This window comes from Hypomesus nipponensis, chromosome 11 (assembly GCF_054491055.1).
Source record: "Hypomesus nipponensis isolate SF chromosome 11, ASM5449105v1, whole genome shotgun sequence".
NCBI classification, from domain to species: Eukaryota; Metazoa; Chordata; class Actinopteri; order Osmeriformes; family Osmeridae; genus Hypomesus; species Hypomesus nipponensis.
Window position 1 is genome coordinate 5,215,275 of NC_140371.1, and position 16,035 is coordinate 5,231,309.

The 16,035-nt window shown below is 43.3% G+C and overlaps 2 protein-coding genes across 6 annotated transcripts; both read left to right on the forward strand.

The window, feature by feature from the left end:
• Positions 1-25: 25 nt before the first annotated feature.
• On the forward strand, positions 26-5,958 carry zdhhc16a (zDHHC palmitoyltransferase 16a). Of its 4 annotated transcripts, none has more exons than XM_084667300.1 (11): positions 26-187; positions 782-1,022; positions 1,376-1,570; positions 2,423-2,511; positions 2,640-2,668; positions 4,096-4,229; positions 4,328-4,411; positions 4,515-4,600; positions 4,851-4,974; positions 5,080-5,150; positions 5,285-5,958. In XM_084667300.1, coding segments are annotated over exons 1-11 (1,158 nt in total). In that variant the 5' UTR covers positions 26-185; the 3' UTR covers positions 5,388-5,958. The 4 variants fall into 4 exon arrangements, 3 of the variants coding, with proteins under 3 accessions (XP_084523426.1, XP_084523427.1, XP_084523425.1); XM_084667301.1 differs by having other exon boundaries at positions 26-177; XM_084667299.1 differs by lacking the exon at positions 26-187 and having other exon boundaries at positions 224-1,022.
• Positions 5,959-6,852: 894 nt separating this feature from the next.
• On the forward strand, positions 6,853-15,242 carry ubtd1a (ubiquitin domain containing 1a). Of its 2 annotated transcripts, XM_084709900.1 has the most exons (6): positions 7,273-7,300; positions 7,870-7,959; positions 9,525-9,638; positions 13,482-13,709; positions 14,618-14,803; positions 14,984-15,242. In XM_084709900.1, the coding sequence occupies exons 3-6, from the start codon at positions 9,566-9,568 to the stop codon at positions 15,196-15,198; spliced, it is 702 nt and encodes a 233-aa protein (XP_084566026.1). In that variant the 5' UTR covers positions 7,273-7,300; positions 7,870-7,959; positions 9,525-9,565; the 3' UTR covers positions 15,199-15,242. The 2 variants fall into 2 exon arrangements, with proteins under 2 accessions (XP_084566025.1, XP_084566026.1); XM_084709899.1 differs by lacking the exon at positions 9,525-9,638 and having other exon boundaries at positions 6,853-7,300.
• The last annotated feature ends 793 nt before the right edge of the window (positions 15,243-16,035 follow it).

A 16,035-nucleotide genomic window follows, 5' to 3' on the forward strand; every position in this document is an offset into this window, starting at 1 on the left:
TACAACTCGGCACTGCGCAAGCGTGTTTATTGAAAACTTTCCTTACAGGCTAAGGACGGATCTTGCGTTGTGATTTTACATTATTTTCATCATTTGGAAACTGAATCCCAATTAAAATCTGTACCATGGCGTGCAAGGATGTGTCTTTTCACACAACAGAAGTGCGATCCTAGAAAAGTATGTAAATGTATGTGTGCATCTGGAATGTACAGCGGTGTCTAATCATCTGTGTTGCTCGACAAAACATTTGGTGGGTTGACAGGGAGATTATGCGTTTAAAAAACGGGATTACATTGGCCTTTGTGCAATTGAGTGCAGCCAAATGGATGAATATGTATTCATTTATTCGACTTAATCGACTTTCTTACCGTTGCTTGAAAAACAAACAAAAAAACACAACCAAAATAATTCCAATGTGGAGGTGCGCTCAAATTCTGCCGAGTACCGAACAACGGACCAATCCAAACAAACACGTTATGCTTAACTCCACCCGGGCTACTCCTCCCGGCTAGCCTTTGAGTGGAATGCAGAAAAGCCTCTTGGTCAAGTGCAGGTAGTATGTTGGGCAATCGAATTGCCTGCCTCGCTAGCTTCACTTCGGTAAATATGAAAGAGACTATTGATTTTTATGGTGTGACTGACAGGTAACAGATACGCATGTTTAGATGTTACAGATCTGGTCATATGGTGTGACTAACAGATACGCATGTTTAGATGTTACAGATCTGAGTTTGTGGGTGCATTGTGTGTGCGTGTGTTTTTGTGTATGTGTGAATTCCAGGAGCAGAATGAGGCTGTGCCCCAGCTCTGTGCTCCTGTTCCTACGCTGGGTGCGGTTGCGTATGTGTACCCGTAGGGGGCGTAGCAGGTTGCCCCTGTGGCTGAGGGAGAGATGGGTCTACCTCAGACTGCTGGTCCAGTCCCTCTGCTTCAACTCTCTAACCAACTCAGACGTGGTCTTTGACTCGCTGTTCGAACCTGTTTTCTGGTTGGTCGACTACGTCACACGATGGTTTGGAATGGTGAGTTTGTGTATGTGTTTAGAGGAGTCAGGTGGCTGAGCGGTTAGGGAATCGGGCTTGTAATCAGAAGGTTGCCCGTTCGATTCCCGGCCGTGCTAAAAATGATGTTGTGTCTTTGGGCAAGGCACTCCTGTACTTACTGTAAGTCGTTCTGGATAAGCTAAAAGACTAAATGTAAATGTGTTTGTGTTTACTGTCGCTAATTGCACCCTTTAATATGAGATGCAAACAGGTGAAGGTGTTTCGGAACTATATTTTGTGTTCCTCTGTGAAACAAAACCTTACTTCTTTTCACTCCCCCCCCCTTTCCCTTTCCCTTCCCCTTGTTCTCTCTCTGTCTCTCTTTTCCTCAGGTCTTTGTGTTCCTGGTGGTGATCCTGACAAGCTCCATCCTGCTGATAGCTTACTTGATTTTGATACCTATGGTTCTGACTACCTACTCTCCACCCTGGATCGCTTGGCATATCTGCTATGGACACTGGAACCTGGTCATGATTGTCTTCCACTACTACAAAGCCACTAAGACAGCCCCTGGGTACCCACCCACGGTAAGCAATCAGTCCATCTATTGACCAGTCATCAGTCTTAATTCATGCAAAACATTTCATGCAGAAAAAGGGTTTATTTTCATATAACATAATTTAGCAGACTCTTTTATCTTAAAGGTTCCATGACATGAACATTTCACTTTAGGAGGTTATTGAACATTAATGAGTTCCTCTTGCCTGCCTTTGGTCCTGCAGTGGCTAGACATTTTGATAGGTGTAAACCAAGCCTTTGAGAAAATGAAAGCTCAAACGCACGGTTTTGAAAATCTTGTCCTTATGGTGTCATGAGAGAGAAGGTTACCTCCCCTTTTTCTGCTTTGCCCGCACAGAGAATTTGGCCCACCAATAAGAAAATGAGCTATGACCGTGCAAGCGATATAGTTTTTTACTCAAGAGACATCATTGCTTGCAAACGACCGAAGCATGGCAGTTAGCCCCGCCTCTTTCTTCCTCATAGGATTTAAAGCCACAGACACAGAAATGGCACGTCCTGAGGAAAGCTCATTGTGGGACTGCTCGTAGTGGCTGTAATTCTGTACCCTAGCTGAATTTCAGGAAAGAGACTTCAGATACAGTATTAGGGGACCACTAAGGCCTATATAAAAGCATCCAAAATCAGCATGTCATGGGATCTTTAAGCGACATGCAAAGTATGTCAAAAGTATGTCAGTTCTAACAGTATTGCAGTAGTTAACGCAGAGGACCTGTGGTTACAAAACACAGTGCAGCATCAGCATTGTACACATTGAGTTGGATCACAGGAGAAGAGGATACCCCACTGCAGCCCTGTAGAGAAAGGTACACAACATCCACTCAGCTTCTATCCTCATGCAAACCGTTGATCTTTTTTAGGTGAAAAACGATGTTCCGTTTGTGTCCGTCTGTAAGAAGTGCATCATTCCTAAACCAGCCAGGACTCACCACTGTGGGATTTGTAACACGTAAGGCGTCAGCTTCTCTCCTGGTTACCTGGGTTGGATATGGTGAAAGGTTAAAGGTCACCAGACATGGGAAGGTCAGTTTGTTGTTTTACTTGCTTCTTACCCAAAATCTTTCTCCTTTGGAACAGGTGCATTCTGAAAATGGACCACCACTGTCGTATCCTTGTCAATTAGTCACCAAGCAAGCAACAGACCTTTGAGTTTGCTGCTCAGACAATACAATCAAATATGTCTAATTGGTTGAAAGGATGCATAAAGTATGCTCATGTGGGATACAGCCAGGGTTTTTTAAACATATAGCACAGTAACAATAAGGATAAACACATTGATAAGCTGAAACATTATGACCCCTCTTCAAACAAGGGCACATGTCAAGGTCTGGGTAGGTAAGATGAGCAAGAAAACAATCACTTGTTTGTAGTCAACCTGTAGGATGTTGTACAAATGGGAAGGAGGAGTTGAGACCTGAGAACTTTTAGTGCCAAATTGTCATGGCCAGACAACGCTCCTGGTGGGCAATGGTGAATACCTACCGGCAGGACGAACCACAATCTGGCAACAGGGTGTTGGGAGTCCCAGGCTCATCGTTGTGCGGTGGCAACAGGCTATCCTGTCTGGTCCAAACGAACAAAAGATCTTCTGTGGCACAAGTCCCAGAAAATGTAAATGATGGTTCGTTTGGGGCTGCGTAGCCGCAGACGGGTCAGAGTGCCCGAAGTGACCCCTGTTCACTGTCGAAAGAGCCTACAATGGGTACACAAGGATCAGAGCTGGACCTTGGAACAGTGGAAGATGGTCACCTGGTACGATGAGTCCCTTTTTCGACATCACGTGGATGGTTGTGAATGTGTGCGCCGTTTACCTGGGGAGGCGATGGCACCAGGGTGCACTATTGGAAGACGACAAGTCACTAGAGGGAGTGTGATTCTCTCTGCAATGTTCTGCAGGAAAAAGTCCTAGTCCGGCCATTCCTTCAGTGGGATTCCCTGTTGTCTCTGGCCTCTTTCAGCAGGATAATGCACCCTGCCACCTGCACATATTGTTTGGGAATGGTTTGAGGAATATTATGAAGGATTCAAGTTGATGTGTGATGCACTTGTTTTGGCGTCCATTGAAAGACCAACAGCATATCCAGCAGGTGGTCATAAAGTTTTATTTCATTAGTGTGTATATACACATACAGTATACTGCATAGTTGCGCATTAGAGTAGTTCTCCTAAAGCAGTACTCCAGGCATGTCTGAGTGTTTTGTGTGTAGCTTGTGTCTTTCACTTCAATGCCGTCCTTCTTCTCAAACCAGTTGGTCACTCACTTTGACTGGAATGTTGTTCTGCGTCCGACGCAATCGTTATCAAGATTTGCAGAAACCACAGCAATAGAAACCTAAATGTAAACATGTCACACAAATGACCATATGACTTGTAGATGTTGAGTAATGATCATTCTGTTTCCTTCCTAACAGTAATGGTTTTGTGAGTGTTCCTCCTTCGATTCTACATGGCAATGTATTCATTTAGCAGATGCTTTTATCCAAGTGACATACAAATAGTTAACAAACAGGCCTTAACTCCAGCTCTTGTGCAGCCTGGTTAAATAACTGCGTGGGCCATTTAAACCACCGCTACTTCTTCTGCTTCTGCCTCTTCATGACGATGGGCTGTGTTTACTGCAGCATCAGTGGGAGGAACCTGTTCATGAATGCATACAGCGCTATAGAGGTGAGAATCACACACACTCAAACACACACACACACACACACGCAGACACACAGCAGGATGATGTTTTGCCCATATGTTTGACTGAAATTTGTGTGTAGCGCTTTAAACATATGGATGCAGAGAAACCAGGAGTACCAGTAACTGGGATGGGACTACTCATCGGAATCCTTCCCCCTGGGCAGGTAATATACTCACTCACTCTCTGTCTCTCCTCACTCTGTGTCTCTCCCCTCCTTTCATGTGCACTGAGATTGTGGATGTTCTTGTTCTGTTGCTGACCTTCAGACTAACTACCAGACGCCTGCACCTCCCTACACCTTCAAGGAGAAGATGTTCCACAAGAGCATCATCTACATGTGGGTTCTGACCAGGTGGGACCCACTGCGCCGTATGCTCTACAAGGATGCTGCATAACTTTATAGAAAGAGTGGTGTTATTGTATGTATTGTAACAACATCTTTAAATAGTACTCTCTGAGAAAAGAAATCAAGCTCATACCCCTGTAGTGTTTGGAATTCTGATTTGGTGCCAGTGAGAAAGAGCTTGTGTGCGTACTACACCAATAGTGTCTTGAATTTTAATTGGGTGCCAGCCAGTAAAAGCTTGTGTGATTGGTTGCAGTACAGTGGCTGTTGCCTTGGGAGGCCTGACTATATGGCACGCAGTCCTCATATCTAGAGGCGAGACCAGCATAGAGAGACACATCAACAGCAAAGAGACCCACCGCTTGGCCAAAAGAGGCAGGGTGAGGACACACACACACACACTGTTGGTTTACATAACAGTAAAAGGCCCTATTTTGACACCTCATTGATTTAATTGCCAATTTTCTGTTTTTCTCGCTCTTCAGGTTTACAAAAACCCCTTTGATTACGGCCGCCTGAACAACTGGAAGGTGTTCTTTGGTGTAGAGAGACAAAGGTGAGCTGCCTCTGCTGGCCTTTACAGGGGTCCTCACATTAACCCACCAATACATACTCATCTTCCCTCCCTGTTTACTTGCATCTCTCCATTTGTCACTATTGCTCTCTTTGTCCCTTTTTTCATCTCTGCAGACATTGGTTGACACGGGTGCTCCTGCCCTCAGGACACGCCCCTCAGGGAAACGGCATGACCTGGGACATTTATCCAATCAAAAAGGAGATGATGCCAGTATGAACCCTGACCCCACAGACTCCTCCTGCTCCTACTCCCAGAAGCCAGTGCTCCTTTCAGCCAGCCTAGGGAACTCCCTGACATGGCTAACAATGTGGGTTTGGGCTGGAGAGCAAGGAGACCAGCAAGGGCTACTTCCATTCATAGAGGCAAAGAGATTGGGAGAGAGAGATGACAAGAGAATATTGTGACCAAGATGAAATGTGGGAGAAAGAAATCTTGCAGACAGAGAGAAAATGATCTTTGTTGCTACTTCCAAGTCTGACCATTGCAGAAGTAGAGACACATCTGGATTTAGATGGCGTTTTTTATAAGAGAAATGTTCTCCCAGTATTGAGGCTGTGGATTTAATTCCTGCAGGGGCCGCTATTGACCAAGCCCAGTGCAACTCTACTGGTATTCCAGATTGCTTTCTTTCAACCCAGCACAGCCAAGCACTCCATAATACTTCTCAATGATGTTATGTTGACTGTCTGATTGCCAACACCTGAATGAAGCTGTGCTTTCTTGAAACCTTACCGCAGATTTGTTTTACATGTGTCTTTAAATTAAATTAAAGGAATACTTTTTAAAATCTTATTTCACAAATGTTTTGTTTTTGCTGTTGCTCGCTCACTCAATCACACACACGCACAGACACACACGCACACACACATACACACACACACACACACACACACACACACACTGTATGGTGGTAGTCCGACTTAAACACAACTGTGTTCTTACATTTACATTTATGCATTTAGCAGACTCTTTTAAGCGACTTCCAAGACGGAGCTTTACAAAAGAGCATATGTTACTGATCATAACAACGATGTAGTCCCAAACATTGCAAGCAGCATATGAAGCATACATTGTGAAAAACTAAACAAGTGCCAAAAGGAAGACCCATAAGACCAAGTTTCAAATTACCCCAAAAAGTGCAAGACTGTTCCTGTAGAAGAACAATCAACAGTAAAATATTTCACAGCGAGTACAAGAGTTAACTTTGTTAAAAATAACCTACAAGAGCAACACGTCTCTCAATGTTCTGGGGGGTTTGGTCTGGCAGCCATGACAGACAAAGGATTAGAAGAGATTAGTGTCATCTATGATCTACACACTCATACCAATCACTTGGGGACTGAGGGAGAAAAAGTGAGACACACACACACACAAAACCAAGCTCCTTTCAAGTCTCCAGCAGAGGTCGATGTTGGACAAGTGGTTGTGTGGCTCAATAATTATTCATATAAATGGAGTCCTGGCTCTAGGTTAGATTAGAGAAAAATATAATGATAAAAACTAACGTTTGTCTTGAATTAAATCAAACTGTATTTGTTGGTTATAGCCCCTTTTACAATGTCACAGAGGGCTTTACATTTGCCCATTGAACACCGAATAGTAAAGTCCAAAAACAGATTCATTTGAATATACACAATAGAATGTGATAGTTTATATAAGGGATACGATTTTTGTAATAGCATCATTGGATGCTTCTTGTGGATTCTAACTGGTGCCAGGTTGACAGTGGCCTTGCGCTTGCGCTTGCGTATCAGATTAGCTTGGCCCTGAGTCAAACCAGGGGGATTTGAGGATGCTGCAAACAAACTGCATGTAGGAGGATTGTGGTGATGAAGCCTCCGACTAGGTTATTACCATAGGTTTGGGAGGATTTTGCAAACATATTGTACGTTAAACTAGCAATCTTCACACCTAATAGAGTAGAGCTAGATTTTGTTAGGACGCCTGGTTTGTCCGTGGGACCACAGAGTTTGAAAGAAAGGACAGGCTACGTTGTCCGAAAGGTGACACCACTGGTTGCAGACTCGTTCTCTTCCACGTACCGACTGGTTCCTGTCATAATTTAAGCAGAAATTGGATGTGGCAAGCCAACTGCAGACGAATGCATAACATAGCAGAATGGATCTCAGGTAGGCAAAAATATGTAGTAGCCTATATCGGTGATATCCAAAAACTATTGTTTCAATACTGTACTGTAGGCTGCTTAGCTAGCTACAGTAGCTAAAGTTTGCTAGTTTAAAAATGTAGCTAAACTATTCAAAGCATTCAAGAATTACTGCATTTTCACGCATTTTTAAATGTATCTTATGTGCAACTATCTGTTTAAAGATAGTTTTTATTTAGTAAATGTGAGTAACATTGGATAGACGAGGGAGATTGCCCTGAATTGATCCTGTCAGATTAACGTTGCTGTGGTGACAGTCAAGTGGATTTACATGTGACAGTGCAGGCTTGAAAGTACAGTCCAATTAAGTCTTCACAGTCTTTCTCATTACGTTTCAGATAGTGTATCACATTCATGTTTCTGTCGGTTAATTCTCAGTATCCCCACCCAACATTATGATTACAATGGCAAGCTAATTAGATACATTAAAATCATATTATGGTTCCTGTCAATGCCATTTATTTAGCTTTACCAACCTCAACTGTGGTGGGTATTAGCAGACTATTGTTAGTGATCTGATGTATTGGGCTGTAGGATCTGTCATGGGTGGGTGTGTTGGACGGAACCGCATGGACGGACAAGGAGGGATGGCTCAAAACACTGCAAGGACCAGAAAACGTGGAGGTAAGATGCTCTGATATAACGTCAGTTTATCCGTCACAAATCCCCACCCCAACTCTTACAGAGCTGCAAAACCACGTTGCCCAGCAACTTCTCACCTGTGGCCAATTGCATACTTATTTCAAATCTAAAAATAGTCATTTAAAAAAGTTATTTGGGCACTGTTGTACGTTGAGAAGATGTAAGCAAGATTGGCTTTGAAGCAGGAGGGAATTTGGGCTGGTCAAGATAATTCAGGGCTAGTCTGTGTGTGTGTATGTGTTTTGGGGGGGACGCACCAAATGTCTTAAGACTAAAAGTCTTAGTCTTGTTCATGCATGAATGGATTCATGCTACACTGGGCTAACAGTGTCCACCTGTAATATTTACTGTAACTCATTCTGCTGATGCTACAGTAAACGCATTAAAGCAGTCTTCCCCTCATAATGACATGACCCAGGGTCATTCTAAAGATAGCGTACTAGTCTGGACAACAACTTTCAGAAATAGTCTTTCGGTAATAATAACACCTGTTCCTATATTCAGGTTTATAACTGTTATAGGCTTAAGAGCAGGCTTAGTCAATGTTAAATAGGCTTTTTGACAGGTTGAGTAAATTGTATAAGTAAACAGTTTGTAGAAATATCACAGCAAGGTACACATCAACATTTATTCATTTAGCCAACACCTTTATCCATAATGATGTACAAACAGTGCCTAAAGTTGGTGCCTCACATCTCCCTTGCAAGAATAGAAGTGCACTGTTCTAACAGTGTTATCGTGGCTAATGCAAAGGAATATCTATTTACAAGGCATTGCAATAATAGCATCATATCAACTTTATTATTGCATATACAGTATAACTTATGTAATACATGAATGCAGACAAGAACAACATCACAGTTTGCAAAGTGAGAAGGGGGGAAGTTGTCTGTCAAATTGCGATGATTCCCAGTCTGTCCTCTCTGGGTATCACAGAGCTAAAGTATGGTAAAACTCACTACAGAGCAGCATGACTCATCGTCCTCCACTGTGTTGGAGTAGGAGGACCTCTCTGTTTGTCAGAGATGGACCAAGAGTGTTTCATCTCCAAGACCAGGCTTTAACTTCTCTGTGTTTGACCTTTGTGCCGCAAACACCCCTATAGATAGTCTGGCGCATCGCAGAGCCAGCAGGTGTACTGTACTGTCTAGCTCTAGTACATGACTCTACCTACAACCGTCAGTGAGGGCTGTCCAAACAGACAATTATAGTCATCTGACCAGGCTTCACCTTTCCATCCTCTTGTTTACCACCTTAACCCCTGGGGAAGTGTTGCGTCACCGTAGCCTCCCTGCTGTGGGAAAACACAGCAGATGGTGGGATCTTTCACCTGATTACCTTGACTGCATAACCTCTACTTCACTCAGCGTACACCAGCACCAGCTAACTGCAGTTAGGTTCTGAGAGAACGACAACCTGACATCATTAACACACAACGGTGCCTGGAGTTTGGAGTGTCTGAGTTACTGAGAGCATAGCCTCAGCACATCATTCTGAGAGACAACAGAAAGCAGGAATTAACAGGAAGTTAATTTAACATCCGACAGAAGCAAGAAACTGAGAAGTCAGGAGCTGAGAGGAGGACAACATGGGAGTAGCTAACTCCAGAGACTACCACACGTATCACCCCTCTCAATCACCCATCAAGGTGGTGCTGAAACGTGAGTCTGGATATATTAGAGCAGTCTTGTTAAAAAAAAAACAGAAAAAATACCGTTGGTTTGTTACCTTTCTCATTTTATTTAGTCACAGGAACACATAGGCACAAAGGCTACATAGAAATGTAAGCCATTTATCAAGTGCTAGAAAGGAGATCTTTTTTTTATGTTGGCTATGTTATTATAAATCAAATATCCTTTCTTTCATTTAATTTAGGCAATGTTCCGTCGTCTATAAGCATCTATTTGAAAAGGAGAAAAAGAGAAGTCTTACTTCTCTTTTGCATTGCTCTGTCACAGACCATCTGTTGTTGTTAAATATAGCCTACCATACAGCATGTCTTGCTGAGGGAAATATGAAAATATGTGGCTGTTATAAGAGTGTATCTATTTTTGCTTTTTTGCATCTACAAGGCATTAGGATCATTAATCTTCATGTCTGAAAACCCCTGTTTACAATTACAGTAGAAAAACATCACATCCAACTGGATTAACTTTCCTTGGAGTGATCTGACAGGAGATATAGTCAGTGTGCATTATTCTACAAATATTGTGTGTTATATTTTGTATATAAATCTCTTCTACAACCAAATTATTCTTACATAAGGCACTGAGGAGGGCCTTGTAGTAGTAGTGCTAACTTAGTTTGGCCATTCATCTGTTTGTCTGTTGTTGTTTTTTTTTACCTGAGATGCTCTCTGTTAATAGGTGCGGCTGCACCAGCAAACTTTATTTCAGGTTAAAGGCTAGGTAGTTGAGGGAGGAATCAATCAAATGTTTTCTCTCTGTACCAGCCCATCAGGAGTAAAACGTTCATATTTAAAAAGTAAATATGAAACATTTTCACTTCAGATTAATTGGCAGACTAATGGCATTGGCAGCAACAAGCATGAAACATAATCCATGAGGGTCCTATCACAGGATGCTTTTGGTATGGCAGGATGACTGGATTAAGTAGGTAGTATAATCTGGACCATATAGAGTTCCAGTTGCTCAATCTCTGATCTGCTGTGTTTGGTGTGCCCTTGGCCCTCCCCCTTCTAACAAGGGCATGGCTCATGGATGTAGCTACACTGATTCACTGTGGAAACTGGTTTTCTCTTATGAGAAATCTAGGTGAACGTCTTTCTGCTTGTTGACTGCCCATTTGTCGACTGCTAATTTTCTGACTGCCTGTTGGTTATCTGCCTGGTTTATAGTTATTGCAAAATAAATGTTTGACATTCTGCTTGTGAAAGTTCTCCTAAAACCCCTAAAAAAAGTCTTGTCAGATCATACCTTCCAGAGTGCCTTGCAGTATGACAACATGATTTAGGAAATCCTTCCATGTAGCCCTCGGATCTAATCTGTAGCTAGTAATGAGTTTTGACCTCCTCTCTCTCCGCTGAACTGGTTAGCTGCATGTAGGAGATGAATGACATGAGTGACCAGCCTCATTCAGTTGTTGCCAAAAGGAAGGTGGTGATTAACACATGAGTTGAACACAGACTCAGAAAGGAACGTTTTACCACGTGACAGTCCTAATCAAGCAAACTGTCCTCTTGTTTGATTGTGTGTTATCAAGTTCACCCGATATCTGCTTTATTACATTTGACATTTCAATAATTTAGCTGATGCTTTTATCCAAAATGACATACAAAGAGTATAGGATATAGAAATTACAGCATAAAATCAAGAATCAGAAGGTCATGTTCTAACAGTATTTTGGTGGTTGGTTTCTGTCCGGGGAAGCCCTTTCCCCCTCTGTTTAATCATAGTTATCTAAAAACAGGAAATGTTGTGATATTTGACTGTACCAAGCTATATATGAAAACATGACATTGATTCATCATGACAAACATGACTTGCTCCATTTCAGAATCAGAAAGGGATTTATTTGCCATGAAAGTTTGCACAGAAAAGGAATTTGCTTTGGCAGGAAGGTGCATACAATTAACATATAGGAACCTTAAATTTAAATATGTGGTCTAACTATACTAAGGATACATAAACTAGCAATACTAAGTGGAATACAATTAAAATAAAACATACAATAAAATATAAGTTGCCATAAAATAAAATATAAGTTGCCAATTTACAATATAAAATACAATATAAAATACAAATATTACAGGAATTGAATGTAGTGCAAAATGCAAATTGTTTTAAGACATGAAGTCATTAAAGTCAGTGTCAACTCTTGGCCTTGTTGAGGAGGCCAATAGCGGAAGGGAAGAGACTGTTTGTGTGGCGTGAGGGCCTTCTGTTTTCCTCAGCCCTGTTTAACTGTCTGCACTGAGTGGTTGTGGAAGTTGTATGTGAAGATGTTGTATCGGAGTCTTGTTCTAGTTGCTTAGTTTGAAATACGCAGGTTCACAGAATTGAGTCCTGTGTCACTGTGTCCACGCTGTTCTCATCTCCCCAAGCCATGCCTTGTGGAACAGTGGGGGTTAAATCCTGTTATGTGGTGCCCGATTACTGTCTTTAATCCACTGTTGTGTGTGTGTGTGTGTACCTGTGAGCTTCCTCGCCCGTTTCTGTTTACTTGTGTGTGCTCTTGTGTGCCTGTGCGTGACCCTGGGTATGTGCGCCTCTTTGTGTGTGTGAACCTGTGTGAGTTACTGTGTGTGTGCATGAACCAGTGTGTCCAGGCCTGTGTGTGTTGCTCGTGTGCAATAATCCACCGCACTATAAATAATCACTTTTATTTTCCTCCCTCCGGGAATCAAAATGACCTTCGCAGTACTGTGTCTGCACCCTCATGACTGTTCTGGGTGTAGACAGGGCAGAGCAGACTAGAGCAGCTCTCAATGTAGACAGGACATAATCATTCCTTTTTAATATTAGATTGTGGGTTTAGAGGCAATGCAGGAGTGTGTGTATATGTGTGTATGTGTGTATGTGTGTGGCCCTGCCAGCTGAAGCTCCTTAGTGAGAGGCTTCCCTCTAAGATGAGCCTGTCTGACCTTGTCTGACCTCCGCTTGGTTTAAATGTGAGGTGGACTGTCTCTCATAGACTTGTACCTGGTGTTTTTTTGTGGTAAAATAGAATAGTTTGAGAATAGTTTGAGGAGACACACACACTCTCTCACACACACTAATACACTCACTCCTCATCATTTGCGTATTCACTGGCATTGAGCAACTTGGCAACCCTAAAACGGTGGTGGGGCTAAAGCCAACCTGGCAACCCACTGGAAGACTGCAGACAGCAACAAGCAGGTGTTGTTGGACCTGTGCTATTAGCTATCTGACAAATCTATTTTAGCCTGTTTTTACTGTCCTGCTGCCTTTCAATGTGCTATTACATAATTGCTGGCGTGTACTGTAATTCTACGGTTAGTCTTTAAGTCTTAATTCTTGGGAGCTTCATGGCAGATGCTGCTTATCCTTCTAACTCAGGAGTTTCTTCCTGGTCACATTTCAGTTAACGTGCAGAATGTGAAGTTCTGTCTATCTTCTGTCGTACGTGAGAATTTAAGACTGTGGCTGTCTTCCAGGACTGCCACAACTTTGGAACTGTGAGCTTCTTAATGACTTTGGCCTGGCTTTTCATGGCTTTTCTGCATAATATTTTAAAAGTGGGCATAAAATACAGTGTTCACACAGTTGGCCTTTAAACGGTTACTCCAATTCTTCAGAACATGTTACTGTTGTCCACAACTTTAGCCTGAACCCTGCATTCATCTCTCTTACGACAAAACTAAGAAAGTGACTGTCGGACTTTATAAAGACACACTACAGACAACTCGCCTAAATCTAGCTCAATCCCCAGTTTTGAGGATATGGTGCCCTCTTTCTCTCCCTGTCCCTCTCTCTCCCTCCCTTACACTCTCATTTTCTCTTCTCTCCCTCGTTCTCTGTCAGGACGGAACGAGCCCCTGAAGAAGGAGAGTCCCAAGTGGAAGAGCGAGTATCCCATGACGGAGGGCCAGCTGAGAAGCAAGAGAGATGAATTCTGGGATACGTCCCCGGCGTTCGACGGTCGGAAAGAGATCTGGGACGCGCTGCGAGCTGCAGCGCTGGCGGTCGAGGTCAACGACCTGGAGCTGGCCCAGGCCATCGTAGACGGAGCCTGCATCACGCTGCCGCACGGTGAGAGAAGAGATGCTTGTGTGCTCCCCACAAACCACACACACACACACACACACACACACTGTAACATGCACGTGCATAAATACCAAACAGAAACACAGAACCCTTTCTTCTGTTCTTTTTTTGTCCATGCACTGTACATGAACACACACACACAAATGGGCCTACTATAACACACGTGGATGAATACAGTGTAAAATAACCCATTCTTCCTTTTGGACACACACACACATGAACTTATCTCTGCACATTAACTTTTTCTCCCTGCAAACAATATACTGAACACAAACACACATTCTGTAGCATGCACACCTATAAAAACACACATGAACACACACAAATGAATAACACAGAATTACCCATTCTTCAGAGTTTCCAGAGTCTGGAAGCCTTCATAATTCTCTAGATGTCCGAGACTGTTGCAGCAGATATCTGTGTGTGTGTAGCAGATTACTGCCTGGTTACATAATGACCACAGTCATAGGCTGCAGAGAAAGCAGATGTACTGGGCCTGTCCAAGCCTGGCCAGAGCTGGATGGAAAAATCCCCTCTCGAATGTGTATGTAGGTGAAATGCTACCTCCTGCACTTATTTAGGGTTTATCGACAATCCTTTAAAGTCCCTAGTCTCACCAAATCACATTACAGTGGTGATCGTTCACAATAATCATGCATTCATTTAGCTGACGCTTTTATCCAAAGCCCCATCCAGGGAGGAATTTGAACCTGGGTCTAATGCTCTACCACTGGGAATCTGTTCATTTCTGGTGATTTAAGTTAAATTCCCAGCTTACAGATAAAGCAGAGAACTGGGAGCATGGGAGAGGGCAGAGACAGAGAAGGGATGGTGGTAGGGATTAGAGACGCTAGTGGGTGACTGACGGTTCAGCCGGCCACTGTGTCCTGCAGGCTCACTGACGGAGAGCTACGACGAGCTGGGCAACCGCTACCAGCTCCCAGCCTACACCCTGGCACCGCCCCTCAACCTCATCAAGGAATGCACCAATGAGAGCGAGGCCTCGGATAAGCCTGAGAAGCAAGCCCCTCCTCCTCCTGTCAAACAGGAGTTCCAGCTGAAGGTCCGCCTGTCCTCAGGTATGAGACATGAATACAAACACATGCATGAACAGGCACACACACAAACACACACACACAAACCTCAAAATTACAACACGTGTATATGTTAGTGTTCATCGGATTAATCCATCCGACACCTTTGTATTTTTACGTTAATGTTACTGCATGCTGACCAACATCTGGCCCCGCCTCTGCCAGGTAAGGACCTGCGTCTGACGGCCACCATGGCCGACTCCATCTCCCAGCTGAAGAAGCAACTGGAGGTCCAGGAGGACATTGACGCCACCCACCAGAGGTGGTTCTTCTCTGGGAAGCTGCTCACAGACAAGACCAGGCTCCAAGACACCAAGATCCAGAAAGACTTCATTGTCCAAGTCATCGTCAACCCCAACCCTCCTGTCATCGCTACCTAGGGAGGGAGGAAGAGGAGAGAGGAAGAGAAAAAGAGTGGGAGGGAGGAAGAATGGGGAGAGGTAGGGGGAGAGTGGGTGGGAGGGAGGGAATGAAAGACAAAGGGGGAGGGTGGATGGGAGGGAGGGAATGAAAGACAAAGGGGGAGGGTGGATGGGAGGGAGGGAATGAAAGACAAAGGGGGAGGGTGGATGGGAGGGCTGGCGGGAGGGGGAGATATGAGTGTTATGGTGTGGGAAATGGGACATAAATGCACTTGCAAAGACACACACAAACAAACACCCACTGACACATGTATTGCAATAAAGGAACTTATTGCTGCCATCAGGGCACTAGATGGTTAATGCTACTCCTATCCTGTCTGAGGTCTGGATCTATGCTTGCTACAAAGGAGTCGTGTGTAAATAATTTTGTAACAAGTTCACGTTGTTTACTTTTGTATTACGTCCTCTTTTTTATTCTCCCCATCATGTATTCCACCCCAGGACATGTCAGTGATGCACCACTATATCTCATATGCTGGAGGAAAGGAATGATATAAAATATGTTCATTGACATAAGGTCATGTGTCTCTGTGTTTTTCACAAAATGGGTATATTTTAACCTCTAACCTCTTGTTCCATGTTGTCACCCAGTTTGTGATTTCTGTTTAGGTGGTTTTTTTAATGTTGACTTGTGCACATGGTCAGATGGGAAAAAAGCCATTCTGTTTGTAATATTTCTATAACTTTTGTCTCAATGGTGTATAAGGGCTGGCGACAGTTGTGAAGAATTGTGTACTGTTTCAATGAGTGCTCATGTAAATATTTGTAAATGTATGTTAAATGAACAATGATGTG